At 32.6% G+C, this 15,617-nt stretch overlaps 1 protein-coding gene across 10 annotated transcripts in view; it reads left to right on the plus strand.

The window, feature by feature from the left end:
- PolZ1 (DNA polymerase zeta catalytic subunit) overlaps nucleotides 1-15,617 on the plus strand; it is a 159,317-nt gene that overhangs the window by 36,714 nt on the left and 106,986 nt on the right. For all 10 annotated transcript variants that reach the window (XR_013031882.1, XM_076516228.1, XM_076516230.1 and 7 more), the window contains 2 exons: nucleotides 1,387-1,491; nucleotides 3,528-3,606. Coding sequence is in view for 9 of the 10 variants with exons in the window: in XM_076516228.1 (XP_076372343.1) it covers nucleotides 1,387-1,491; nucleotides 3,528-3,606 (184 nt within the window). In the remaining variant the exon portion in view is untranslated. The remainder of the gene's footprint in view (nucleotides 1-1,386; nucleotides 1,492-3,527; nucleotides 3,607-15,617) is intronic.

The following is a 15,617-nucleotide window of genomic DNA, read 5'->3' on the forward strand; positions in this document are numbered from 1 at the left end:
CAAATGCTGTTCACCCCATTGATTGGGTGACCTCACTCTACCTTCATGTGGATGTCACCTCCCATGATTGAGGTTTTGGATTTAAGTGAACCAATCAACATAAGGCCTCACATGAGTTGATTCCATCTTCTCGGTGGAAGATGACAACTTCTGGAATGATAAAACGGTGATGTTTCTTGGGTTTGAGGTGAAAATAGTATGATCTTTTCCTACCCTTGAATGAATATCAGTACCCCACTAGAAGGTTTTGAAAGTAGTTGACTTGCAGAGCACAGTCTGTTATGCCCTAACTAGTGTACACCTCCAATTCCCAAATTTCACCCTTGTGTTTTACAAATTATACACACAGGCAAAGAGTATACCTGGCTCAGAAGTGCTGTGGTTCCACTCTTCTGATATTTGGATCTATTTCTTTCATTGTCAGGATTATCCTGTTATTTCTTTGCACTGGTCCCTCCTCCTCTTTATTGTGGGATTCTATCTAATCTTGTAAATCCCATAACAGAAGTTATTACTTTCATGTACTGAAAGTATATTTTTGAGAGGTACTTACCTCTCTCTCACACTTACCACCCTACCTCCTCGCTAAAAATTGGTACAACCTTTCTGTCTAATCTCAAAGTTATAATTAGGTAGAATTGATAGTTGAAGTCACATGGATTATGAAGCTGTTTTGTACTCCAGTTGGTGGAGGGTTATTTACATGTGAGATACAGTGTGAGGATTGATTTACTTATGAAATGTAATCCCTTGTGATTTAGAAACTGTTATGATAAATGTAACAATTTAGTGCATAGCACTGTGTGTCTTTGGTGTTTTCAGGCCTGTATTTAACTTCAAGCTTGCAAAAGCTGTTACTATACTTTGACAGAAAGGTTTGCATGTTCAGCACTTCAAAATGGCAGACATATGTGTAAACTCCTGTAAATGCTGTGAAGAAATAACAAAAATAACTTTATTGTGACAAAGTACTCCTGTAATTTAGTATTGTCATAGTATTTCTGTTCTCGAGTACTACTATATGTCTTGTGAATGGTATAATGTATTAGTTATTTTATGATAAAAACACAAGTTTCCTTTAAACATATTATTCATCAAAATTTAACACTTAAATAAAATCAGCACTGCTCGATTTTAACCATTTCAGCACAGGCTCAGTCCCAGGGACAGACCGGGTAACCATTTTCTGCTTGCTATATTTTCATGCTATAACTTTTAAATCAATTTACATGTTTTCATGAAGTTTTGCATATTATCAGTAAACATTAGAAGGCTTTTATATCCAAGATATCAGATATTTTTTTATTCAGTCTTAATGTTTCTTCTCATATCTTTTTTTATTTTTGCATATTTCTTACCCAATAATATAATATCTTCTCATTTCAGGATTTAAAAGGACAAATCCTGGCTTAAAAGCTATTTGGGACGATGCAAGACAAAGAAAGCTTCATGAAGGTGAATCTTCAAAGCTAACACCCCAGCAATCACAAGGTGAAGAGTTTATTAAGTTAAAGAAATAATCTTTGAATTGAAGAACATTTTAAGAAATAAAGCTCACAAAAACTCACACCCACATATTAGTTGGTATTAAGAAAGCATGTAGGATATAAGAAACGAAAGACAGGAAAGACACAAAGAAAAATCTTGATAACCAAACATGTAAATATATGTTACTTTTTATTTCTGTTTTTCTTCCTTGTTATAGTGCATTTTTCTCTAAGAGTATTTCTTACTTACATGGGCTCATTTTTCTATCTGACCTTTGATAGTTAAATTCTCTGCATACTTCCATGTATGAGTACAGAAACATCAACTAGTAATTTAAAATGTTACCACACTAAATATGTTACTGACTTGATGTAAGAAGGAAGAACGTAGTTAAATGAGGCATGTCAGAACATATGTTTGACTACAAATGTAGTTAGTGTAACATGAAATGAATCCTTTGGTTTGTTTTTGTTACCTTAAATACTCTGTACACATTTATAAACCTATAACATAATCATAAAATATTAATAATTTTTTAATGTTTTCCTGTGAAGTTAAACACAATCCAGTTATATTTTGTATTTGTTACACACACTTACTATGTTGTTAGTCATAATTTGTGTTAGTTGTGCAGAATCTGTTTAAGAGGAACAACTTACATAGAATAATTTTAAGATTCATCAATGTAACAATGAAATCAAGCTTGGGATTTTTTTCATTACTTCTCATAACTTGGAAGTATTTGTTAACTGCATGTTATCATGATCATTATCAGACTTTTCTTTCAAGAAACCAGTGTTTCCTGGGCAAACAAGTATGATTACTATGTCCAGTTGTTGGTCAACATTTTAAGAACAAGCTAATTGTTTCTACAAGCAATTACTCAAAATACAAGACAACTTCTTCTAACACTAAAATTATATAAAAACAAAAAAATTTTATCTATTTGTTTGGAACTCATTGTTCATTTATATTCAAAATATTGTTTTCCATGCATGATCTCAGCAAAAGGTGTATGTAAACACAAGATTTGTTATTTGTGGTTCATTGGTATATCCATCTTACATGTAGTCCCTTTCAGCTTATGTGAAGTCTGAATTGGCCTTGACAAATTAGGATGTAAATGTGAGTGGTAGTGTTAATAACTGAGGGTAAAAATTGTTTGAAGATTTCTAAATGTGAAAAGTAAAGTGCTTTATATTTGTGAATCAAACATGAAAATGTGGAGAAGTTGGAAGGTTCCGTTTTTTTTTCTGCCACAAAATAGCTGATGTGTGACCGTTTGTTATTCAGTTGGTATAGTTATTTTAATCAGTCATGCATAATTCAGTTTAAAAAAAATAAATAAAATTTGTATTGGTAACACTGAAAAATATTCAGAATAAATTTATAGGTTCTGGAAAAAGATTTTGCAATACTCAAACACTGTGTTGATTTTATGAAAGGTTTGAGGTGCATTTTACAAACAGAATCTACAAGAAACTGTTTTGTGTACCTTACAGTATATAATGCTCCTTTGAATAATATTCTCTATCCTCATCCTTTCTGAAATGAGGAAAGCTGATACTTTACAAAATTTCAGTTCTCTTATGGTTATTTTACAAATTGTTCTCTCAGTTATTGGTATGTATTTTATATTTCATTAAGTGACTGTCTATTATTAGTCACAAGTTTTCCAAAATAACGGTATCCTTCACTTATATGATTGCTTTTCAAAATTTTTGTCAAAACTGTAGATTGCTGATTTTATTAATTGTATTTTGGTTGGTCCAAAGAAGTTCCAACTGATACAAAATCTTAATTTTATTTGTAACAATATACTTTTAGTGCCTGCTATCAGCCTGATTCTTTAATGGTTTGATATAATAAACTAAATGTTTGTTTTTGAACAAAATAGTTGCAGTGTGAACTTATTTTATCCAATTTATCTGTTTGTTTAATTTTAGAATATAAGCAAAAGAAATGCCAAAATTGAGCTTAAATGTTAATAATTGAGTCTGTAAATTTTAAAATATTATTTTCTCTCAACTTATATTTAGAGCGTGAAAATGTTAAGGAGTCAGAGAGTGCCATTCTTCTAAAGCATAAGTTATGGAAATGTTTACAGAACGTTCTCATGTAAGTGTTCTCAAAACATCTGGTACATCCTGATCTTAGAAGATAAGATTTTCATGATTTTTAAGTTTCAGTAAGAATAACTGGAAACTTTCATTCCAGATATATTTGAAAAAGTGTTCACAATAAGTACTTGTACTTATTTAAAATAAAGAATTAAATTTAGAAAATATTATACCACCATGTTTAAGAAAAATGAAAACAACTTATTTACCACTTTTATATTTTAAAAAATCCATCATGTACATTATACGCATTTTTTCAAAATTATTTTAAAAATAAAAGTACGAACTTAAAATCATGTTACTGTCTTATATTTTCTGGGAAGGTAAAATACTATTATGTTTTGTAATATTATGAGTATTCCTATAGTCTCTCAAAATAGTTTTAACCATCAAAAAACAATTTAAAGCTACTTAGCTGTGGGTCTGACATGGTAGTGAGTATGCTTAACTCACAGTCTTCAAGTTGTGGGATCCACATCTCACACCCAAACATGCTTGTCCTTTCAGCCATAGGGTGTCAGAGTATGACAATCAAACCTACTGGTTGTTGATAAGCAGTAGCCTAAATGTTTACAATAGTTCTATTGTGGTTTTTGTTCTATCATTTCATTTAAAGATGACCAGTGGAGGTACACATTAATAATTTGTAGTTTATGTTGTTATTTTTTGTAATAAAAAAACTACAATAACCTTATAGCTATTAAAAATGAAATATTTTTTCCTTAAGTTGCTGTTCATACAGAAGTAACAGTATACTTGTTGACTGAGTATGGTTGTTTGTATGGGATTTGTGCTGTAATTATATTTTCTCTTGATTAAAATAATATCAAATAATATATTTATGTACATTAAACAAGTATAGAATATAAACAGACAAATGATACAAACTATGTAGTGTTGTTTTTTTCAATAGTCTTCATTTTTTAGTGGATACATCATTTGGTACAGGGGCATAGATCCTGGGGGGGATGGAGGGTATACACCCCCCCTTCATTTTAGGTGGGAGGGTATGGTGCATACAATCACCCCCCCCCCACCCTACAGTTTGGTCTGTTGAATTGTTTTATTGCATCACAAGCCGACAAATTGTGTGTTTGTTCTTGTGATTCTAATGTTCTTACCAATCATATTACATAATTAGGCCTAGATGTAGGTTTTTTCAGTAGCTGAAATGTACATCTTTAATATAGGTGTGCTTCTAAGCTTTTCAATCTAAGCGATAGTTCGTAAGTATCAGTCACTAGGCCTAAGTATACATGCAAGTATCGTTGCAATAAGATTACTCTGTGACTGCATGTTTACAGCTTTCAGGTTCATGTAATCATAGATTACCAATTTGCAAATTGAACAGTCCACATAAGTGGTTGCAAAAATCATCCGCCCTGTTGGGTGTCTATGCCCCTGATTTGGTAATAGTTTGTGATCATTTGTGTTTGACATGATAATAAAGCAAGTATGTACCTTTCATTACATACATAGTATTACAATAGAGTTCAATTTATAGTCAAGAGATGGGATAATTCTCATTAGGACTTTCATTATTATTATTATTATAATGTACATTTAGAAAAGTAGAATGTTTTTTTAATCTCTTGGTTTGAGTTTTATGTAAAGTTACAAATCTTTCTTTAACTTTTAAATATGATAAATGATGAATCATATCCAGTTTTTTCTAGTATCAACAGATGTTGTTACTAGATGTTTACCTACTTCTAATGAGATATTTAAAAGAATACTTAATAACAGTAAAGATGACTTCTCCTTAATATAAAGGTAAATTTTGTTGCCACAATGTTTAGTTGTTTGCAAAACAGATGTAAAATTTGGGATTAGAAAAAGTTACTAAATCACTTAATACCAGTTTGTACCGAAATAAATGTTGTTTCTGAACTGCAAAGTTTGGAAAAGTATAAACCAGTGTTCTAAAACATGCTTTAATCAAAGTAAGCACCATTTGCTTCAACACACTTTTGCTAACATGTAATAATGCTGTTTATGCCCCTGCTGTAGAAATAAGTTTTTATGGTCAGTGAACTCCCTGAAAGCTCCTTCTGCATCTGCCTGGTTTTGAAAGTGTTTATTGTTCAAAAAGTTGTCAGTGTGCTTGAACAAATGCAAATCTGTAGGGTAAAGGTCTGGGGAATAAGGTAGATGAGGCAGAACCTCGATTCCCAATTCGTTCAATTTTTGGATCATCATCCTTGACAGGTTTCATAAAGCCAATCTTGTTAATCTTCAGTCAATTCGTGCAGAATCTTCTTATCCGACTTTTTTGTCTTTCCAATCACACTCAGGTGGTTGGCAAGGTTTCACTTGCCTGTGCTTATCTTTTCTGCAAGCTCACATACTGTTGTGTAAGGGTCTGTCTCAACTGCTTCCCTTAATGTGTTTTCATCTAAAGATGGCTTCCTTCCATGACCTTCATGACTTTCATTTCCATGTTGAAACCTTTGGAACCAAGGCTCATTTGTACATTCAGTTACAGATCTATAGCTGAATGCCTTGTTGATGTTCCATGTTGTTCCAGTAGCGTTTTGCCAAAGTTTGAAGTCGTAGAGGAAAACCAGGTGCAAGTCCTTCTTGTCCTTGCTGTCTTGGGGGTTGCAAAACTTACTCTGAGTAGAGTTAAAAAAGCAGACAATTAAGACACTTTGTAAGTGATAAACATTGGATTAAACTAACCAACCAATGATATGTTACTCAATATTCAGTTTCTTGATGTCATTGTTAGAATTACAACATTTATTTCTTGACAACCTAATAAAATATTTTAAGTAAAATCATACAAGATATATGGTATAACTATACATTTACTGATGCTTAAAAATTATTATTTACAACTGAAATGTTAGCTAAGACAGCTTGTTGGAATTCAGGGAATCATTGGATGATGAAATTTTATTGATCACAAGATTAGCTGTTTCTGAGACAGTAACTCAGTTCTTCATTCAAGAAAAGTGTCTTCCTCACTTGTTTGTTAAAAAGATTTGCATGCTACTAGTCTTGAAACAACTCCCACTTAATATATTGAGTTTTAATGTGAATTGCACTGGTGCATGATGATCATCATTGATTAAAAAGCCCTCCAGCAGATAGATGATGACACGACCTCCATGCCTTGCAACTTGCACAACTTCATTATAGTCCTTGCATTGTATTGATTAAATGTGTTTAAAATTTCTTGTTTGATCTCAGTTTGTTGAGATTTGCATTGTTAATGAAAATTTTATTTTGTTTTTTGGCTTTTGTTACTAAAACTTAAACTTTTTAATCATGAATTTTCAAATGACAATGACTTACACTTAGCCCTGTGCAGATAATATTATTCACACACACACACAGGCCTTATTTCTACTGTGACTTCTGGTGGCTCATTAATTGTTGGGGATGTTGCAGCTATTGTTTGGTGTATTGTAGATTACCACATGCTTACTGGACCTCCTACTCCCATCCCATTGAATTTCTTTCCCCACAGCTAGGAATAATCTTTTGGACTATGAATTTAACCATATTTGCTTTGGGTAGCGCTTTAACATTCATGGAATGATATTAACTTTCCAGTTTCATTGTAGACTTTATTCTTGGGTATTTTCGTTTTCTATATTTGTTTATGGTATATAATTTAGCATTAATGTCATTGTATTCTTTATTTTACTCTTGTTTTGAATGCATTTCAAATTTAGCTATATTATATTCTGTATATTTTAATTGGTGTATATATTGTATATACTAGTTAACAGTTTTGATCAATACTAGTGCATGTTTACTGGGAACAAGTATCCACCACAATGTATACTTAAGTTTATGCCATTTGTAACTCAACCTCAGCATCCTGACATTTGGGGTGAATTTGTCTTTATATTTCTATTGAATTATTATTCCAATTTACAATAACATTGTCAAATTTAACAAAGCTAGGATTTTATCTCTATAACACTGGAAAATCCATAAATTTGAGAAAATAATAGAACTTGATATTATAAATGCGGTAATAAAGTTAAGTATAAGATATTAATGTACTTCATCTAATAGAAAATATATACTTTATTGGTGTCTATAACACAGTCTTGTTCGTTGTTACTGAACTCACCCTTTTCATAAATAATGTTGTTTACATTACACAGCCAGTCTACTGAGTGGGCTTGTTTTTACCAAGCTGTGCAAAATGGATTGTTTTTTTGTTTAATAATTACATGGGTAATTTTTAACATGTTTGTTGTACTGAAATAAAAATTGATTAAATCTGAAAAATCAAGGTATACAAACTGATAATTATTCTGTACAGTGGAAGGTCTTGGAATTTTTACTTGTTCTTCTTGCCCTTCATGGTAAAGCTGGACCATGGATGGAAAGTCCCTGACTTATTAAACACCCTTCATACAGAATTGCTAACATTATTTCCTCCTAAGACCCTGGGGAACCTGAAAAATTGTTACACCATTTGATCAGATGGACACTTGATTACATCTACAAATTGGTATACATTTCGTTTGTCTAAACAGTTTATATGCATGATAAATAAGTATCAGTGAAACAAAAATAATTATTCATTATTGGACTTCTCAGTTTTTATTTAACTTGGATTTTCTGATAATTTGGCACAGATTTGTTCCAGTTCTTCCCATGTATCCATTGGTTCCTACACTACTTTGCCTCTTGTGTCTGGGCTTGTGAAACTACACTCTCTTTACTGGCAAGTTATTGGAGAAGTTCTGTGTGCTTTTTTTGCTTAGCATTGATTTCATTCAGCTCATTTGGACTTGTTATTGGTATTCTAAAGGAAGAATGGAGAGCAACAAATAGTAGTTGCCCAATTACCATAATATTGTGAGCAGGTAAAACCAGTTTAGCCTTTAACTGGTGATCTGACAACTTGTGCCACAATTTTTAACTACATTATGTAGAAGTTTATTTTATTGAGGATGGCAACCTAAATGTGGAGGATTAAGTATTGAAATCTTAAAAATTCTGATGGAAGGTAATAATTATTTTATATTCATGTGTGTTCATTTATTTTTGAAGAGATTAGGGAATTTTTCTTTAACTGGTTTAAGAAGGATTTGTTTGGTTGAAAGATCTATCTACATTAACTTTCATTTGTTACCCATTGTCATTTAAACTGACATTATCCTCTCCCCCCCATTGATGTCACTACAACTTAGCTTTGTCATGGACTCCACCTCTCAAATATCTGGAAGAAAGAAGAAGGAAAAAAGTCACATAACAGATTAATGCCATATCATTAGTATTGATATAAATGTATCAATTCCACAGATTCTTGTGGAAACCCAGTTATTCAAGTGATAGTAATTATAGTAATAGTAGGCCTATTTGTAGTTAATTTAAGCATTAAGCCTAATATCTTTATGTAAGCCTTAGCTAAAACACTACTTAATATATTTTATTTTATTTTGTTTTTGACTACAAGTGAGTATCACAAAACTTCTGAATTAATCTATTTTGCTGTTATATCACCAAAGGTGTAAAAAATAAAGAATAAAAACTCTTTCTAATAAATCAACATGAATATTGTGCATTCAACATAAACACCATTACTAACTATAAATAAAAGACTTATTCCTTCTGACACTGTCAAGAACACTTTCACATTCCTTATTTTAGTTAGTGATTTTAAACTTTATACAAACTATATGGATGTTAGGAAGCATACCTTGTCATTACATACCTTTGGATGATGAAGTGTTTATTATTTTGGAGATTTAGAGTTGTTGAATCAAGAATGCCAGGCAGTTGAGACCTTATTCATACTTGTAATTAAGCTATACATGCCATTTTTGAAGTTTTGCATTTACCCAAATTACAACAAATATATCAAATTACGTCAAATATAGGCAAATAAAGTGGAATTAATTTTCCTTTGATATTGTAAAATGGAAAATAATCTTTTACACAGTTTATAATTTTTTTTTTTAATGTCACTAATATTTAAACACCAAAAAGAAATTCAGTGTGTGGAACACACCTATGAGTTACACTGCTAGGCGAGGTACACTCTTTTACTTTTCATATGGATTCCCCTTCCCCAAATGTACAGTGGGAAATCTGCAGACTTGCAGTGCTAGAAACCAAGTTGTGATATCTACGGTGGGAATAGTACTGATAGCCCACTGTATAGCTTTGTGCTTTAACAATAAAGAAACAAGCTTTTCATATGCAGTGTAATAATCTCATGTTATTTTTGCTTAATGGCACTATCTTGTAAAGTTACACTCTGACTATGTAGATAAAATGTGATGTTATTACATAGTTACAATATAGTGGCATAATGTTGTGAAGTCACATTATTATTACCAAAGTGCTATGTATTATTCTGACGTTATCAAACCAGTACTATCACAGTTTTTATTCCTTTATTTTAAAAGCAACTCTAAAACAGTAATTAAATGCTTTGATTTGTTATCACTTGATGAACTCTTAATTTAAAATACCTGAACTTTAGAGCTGATATACAAGGAACAAGCATGTGTAGTGAAGATATATTCTGGTGGATGTTCAAAGTACACTACATAGCTTGCTTACAAGTAACTCAAGCCAAATTCCTAGAACTTGTGTCTGAGGAAAATGTAATAAAACTTATTTTAGTACAAGTTAAGCAATACCCATTTTGGAAGTAGAAGCTGCAGTACCAAGTGACAGTTTGAAATTGAATTTGTAAATGAGGTGAAATAAAGCTTAGTCCATTGTTGAAAGTAGGGTCCCTAGTGCTTTGCTATATTTCTCAGCTTCTACATATTAGTTGATTATATATTATTTGTGTTTTACAACTTTTGTTTAAAGGTTTTAGTGATTTTTTAAAAATTAATTCTATGTTTTGCCTCCATTGAGAGGCATTCATAAAGTTAGTGAGTGAGTGCTTCCATCACTTTTTCAGGGGCTAAATTGTCACTGCTCATGTGCATCAGTTGATGTGTGTCAACATAAATAATCAAAGATAAAGAAAAATAAGATATTAAAAGTAAACTAAACTGAAAATATAAAGACATGAAATTACAGATATGACCTAAAGAAGATATTTTAACCAAATGGTCTCTGGCTATGCTCTCAGAGTGAGGGTGATGTTGCTTTTATCTTATTTCACCATAAAAATGAACCTAGTGGATGAAATTATTTTACGTTTTACCAAAACATTCCTGAAAGCATGTAGTTTCAGAAATAAAGTATTTAATTATGGCTTTTTCTATTTATAATGAAAAATTTGTCATTTAGTGTAGTTATTTGCACTCTTACTTTGAATATTTTTCTTGCAAAGTGATTTTTATATCAATTATAAAAAAAAACTGTTTTTTAATATTTATGACAATACATTAACTGATGCATATGGGGCTTCATCACGTTAATTCAGAAGATTACATGCAGACACTCATTGCAAAGACAAGATGGCATTTATGCTTGTGATATTTATAAGCTTTCACAATTCAGGCAACAACAAATTAAACTTATAAAATCATTAAACCTTTCAAAACTTGCATTATGGAACACAAGTAACACAAAATTCATTAAAATATAAAATAAAACCTAAATGCAGTCTAACTGTCTATCAAACCAATACATATAAGGCGAGAAGAAATTACCAAGTGTTATTATGGACACCTCAAAAGGACAACGGACTTGGCTTCATTTCATCCTTTTTGGAAACAAAAGTATACATGTATGTTACCATTGTGGTAACTAATCTTAAAGAGCAAAATTCTGTTTTATCTATTGGTTATAATCATGCCATTCAACTTTAAATTTTTGCATAGCAACACAGCTTCATCTTTGCAAGTGGCTGTGGCTGACTTTAGTCTAAGAAAATATTTACAGTGGTTTCTTAGAGAGAAAGAAATTCTTTGAAAGAAATTGAGATAGTAGTGTAAAACGCTTGCATGTGTCATTTGGTCTCTTGAAGGAAGCCTACACAGTGCAGAATTTTAGTATTTCTACCAGCTCTTAAACTCAAGAACTTGACAGCAAAAGCTGAAGTTTACTTGTTTTAAATGTTTCTTTTGAAACAAAGGAACAAAAACTTTTAAACTATGATGTATCTGAGAACATTAATTTCATTAAAATACGTTGATAGTAAAGTGGTTTAATTAAATTTGAATGTAATGCAGTACAAATGCAGAAAGCAATTTAAAAATGACAACAGGAGCAATAGAGGTTAAGATTATTCAATGAAGAGATAGAAGGTGTTTATATATTTCTGTTTCTCAATTTTTAACATTTCATTGCACTGTATGTTGAAACAGCTTTTAATATTTTTATAGTTTTTATAGGAGACTTTATTGAAAGTGAAATGTGAGAATCATAAGGTGAAAACTTGTATTTTTATACTTAACATAAAAATCACCTTGCAGTTGAACTCTTCAGAGACCTACTGTAAATAACTGCATTAAATAACACATTTTTGGTAGGAATGGAAGTCAAAATTAAATATTTTATTTTTCTCAACCTGCATGCTTTTAGGAAAGTTCTTGTCAAGTTTTAAATGATTTTATCAACTGACAAGAGTTATGTAACATGCTTTGTGGCATATCATCATTACTGGGGTAATGTACTTCATTATTTTGTATACATGGTCTCTGTCAGGCTTTTCTTCTTCACCCAAACATCTCCACTGTTATTTCCTTTCTTTATGGATATCTGAACTGACATTATTCACCTTGAGATCTTGTTATTTTTCCAATGAACAAAGGTTTCTTTCGTAGGTTATTTTGTTCTTGTTTGTGATAATTTCCTCAAGGAATTGTTGTGGTGAACAGACAATGCCTATACTACTTCCAGATGTATTCCCTAACTGACTTTTGTTCCAGATCTATCTCTTCAGCAGTGATATCCTCTCTGATTGAGATATATCTTTAAATAATGACATGATTTCTATATTTTGGGCACAGGTTGAACATTCATTTCACATCAACATGCTCAAACTTCTTGCTGTTCATTGGGCATGCTTCCATTCCTTCCCCTTCTGATAAGTTACTTGGTTATGATCCACTTAGACAATTCTTTGATTGTTTCTTACACTAGTTATCCAGAATTTACCCGTTCCAGGACCCTTTGCTTTTGGGCATTGGACATATACTTCTGAGCCTGTTCACATTGGGTTTGCCATTTGATGGGAACTACAAACTAGGTGGCAGGCATTTTACCAATAGAGCAGTTTCTACATTTCAGTTCTTTTTGTTGTATTTTCTCTTCAAGTGTGCCTTTTCTGTTTCTCAACTTTGGACTTCCTCTCTTCTGGTCTTTTGGCCTTCTTGTGGCTCTCCTTGATGATGCATTTAGCCAGGCCTGGTCCCTTGTCTTTGTGTATATTGTCTCCTTTCTCAGTTCCTTGGATTGATATATAACACTCCTTGTCAGGTCCTATTCCCAGTGCTTCTTTGAATCGCTCAGCCTTGGTTTGCTTGGCATTCCTTTTTCTAACCCAATATCCTTTCTCTCTTGCTTCATTCTCTTACATCATTTTTCTTCAGCAAAAGATATACTCCCTCCATATTCATGTATGGGATTTGCCTGACTTGTTGCCCATTAAACCATACTATTTAATCATATGGCATTTTTACTGTTACATTCCTTTCACCCTGTTTGTCTTTCACCTGAAGTGGAGGATCTTTTGTTGTTGGCCCTTTTGTCATTCCATTTCTCCTAGCTGCCTTGCTGTGAATTATCTTTCAGCCTTTTTTACCTGGATGTTCATTGATGATTTGTCAGTTTCTGCCTTTGCTGATTATTGGGTAATCTTTTTCATGACATTTTGGTTTTCCTATTATCCCAGGGTGTATCTTACTTTACCTTCTCCTTGCTCAACTCCCATGCTTGTTTAAGACCTTAGTATGGTTTTGCACAATTTCACGCATGCTCCATTTGGGCTGTTAGTTTCTTACTTCTTGTATCGTCTTTCTTTTCAGACTTATTTCTTCCTCATTTCATTTACTACCAGTTAAATATCTGTGTTATGAGTGCTTCTTACACCCTCTTTCATCACATTTATATGTACTTCTCTCCCCAAATGAATCTTTATTTCATAAGACTGATTACTCAGGAAGGTAACTGTTCTTTATGTCCAATACCCCATTTTTCTATTTCTCACCTGTTTAATCATTCAGATCCACATTGGCTTCTGTGTTCTGTTTGAGAGGTTCAGGATTAAGAACAGCATACTTTTGGGATCCCTGCTATTGTGTTCCTGTTGTAGGCCCATCTTTGACCAGTGACCTCTCTCCTTCTACCCTTACTGAATATGTTTATTGACTCCTTCAATTTGTGTGTTCATTTCTGGATGTGGATGCTCACAGGCTATTTCCTTTCTTTGTTTTCAATTTGTCACCTTTCTCATTCTCTTGTGTTTCATCTTCATCAGTCCTAGGATGATATCCTCTGGGCATGCATGCAAATGCCCCTTCACATATTCATCTTACCTTATCTACACCATCTGACTTTTTTTTGTACTGCTTGTTTTGATCTTCAACTGGTTGCTCTTCATGGGTTACTTCAGTGGCTTTGAGAAGAATATTTACTATTTCTTATTCAGAGCCCATTTTTAATTTTGTAAGACCCAGGTAGGTGAGTGTTGTTGTTGCTTCCCAGGGCTCACTTATCCAAAATCTGCAGTGAGACAGGACAACAAAAAAATTTCATACCTTCTGCCCTGTCTCTACTGGTGCACACTCTTAAAGTGAGGTGTTCTGCAGGATTGTTTGTGTTATTATTATGATATGTATATTATATTTACTTCATTTTCCAGTCTAGACCATATCTATTCCATCAACTACCATGGAAAAAGCCAGCACCAGGAAAATGTTCTACCCACTTCTTTGACAGCACTTGTAGGCTTTAAACATAGAGTTTCATGGTCGCCCATTGCATTTTGTCCAAAAAAAAGATCTTTCTCACTGGATATGATGAGGATCCATATACTTATCTAGGCCCCTCTTCCTTACTGAATGGAGTATGGGAAACCCTTGCCACTTGCCAGTTCTCAGTTGGTAAGGTGGCAAACCATAATACATATCTCTTGTACCCTTTTCTTGCAATCATAACATGTTCAGTTGAGTTGGGGTGGTGGACCATAACACATCTTTTGTACCCTCTTCCTGCAGTCAGTACATGCTCAGTTGAGTTGTAATTAAGCACACAAAATACATGATACAAACTAGTATGCCCTCTTCCTGGAGTCTCTTCAGTTTAGATGAGCACACTTCATATGAAACCATTATACATGACAAGAGTGACCTGATTTGCAGCCAGTTTTTCAGTTCAGTAGTTCAGATGAGCACACAGAATACAGTGTAAATGAGTCTCAACAACACTATACATTTACTGGCTTACTGACCATTTGTGTGCAAGTACTTGAATGGTAATGTTCTAATTCTGTATATCACTGCAGCACATAGGGCTTATTTTCCTCCTCTCCCATGTAAGAGAAGAGTATTCCCTTGTCAAAATGTGATGTGTCCTATGAGTGTGCCTCTTTGGAGCCCTTAACATAAGGTGTCACACTCCATAAGCTTCCCTTTAGCCACTTTCTAAAGGGAGTTCATTTTACACTGGCCTTTCCACCACTTCAGCATTGGATTCCAGCTTTTCTGTGTGTGGAGTTGTGTTATTGTCTTGAAAGTTAACATTCTCCTAACCTCAAAATGTATTCTGATAGATGCTTTTTTCTTCACACATTCCCATTCATCTTTCACACTTCTGGTGCACATTTTCATCTTTTAAAAAATGAGTGATTCTTGTATACCAAATTAAAAAAAATGGTCTGAAGTTCATCAGCATGATGTTATTTTCAAATAGTTAGTAACATTTAAATTTATATATTTTATTCCAGTATATAAATATATATTATAAGTTTTCTTGTCCACTTGAACTCTTTATAACTTTTTCATTTCTTAGGTGAAGAGATAAGCTTTTACTGAACTTGTATTAAAACATTGTATCCAGCTATCAATGTAAAGAACATATGAAAGTTTCCAGATAGGATTTTATTTTCATTCTTTACCTATATGC

The sequence above is a fragment of the Tachypleus tridentatus genome, chromosome 7 (assembly GCF_004210375.1).
Source record: "Tachypleus tridentatus isolate NWPU-2018 chromosome 7, ASM421037v1, whole genome shotgun sequence".
Classification (NCBI taxonomy): Eukaryota; Metazoa; Arthropoda; class Merostomata; order Xiphosura; family Limulidae; genus Tachypleus; species Tachypleus tridentatus.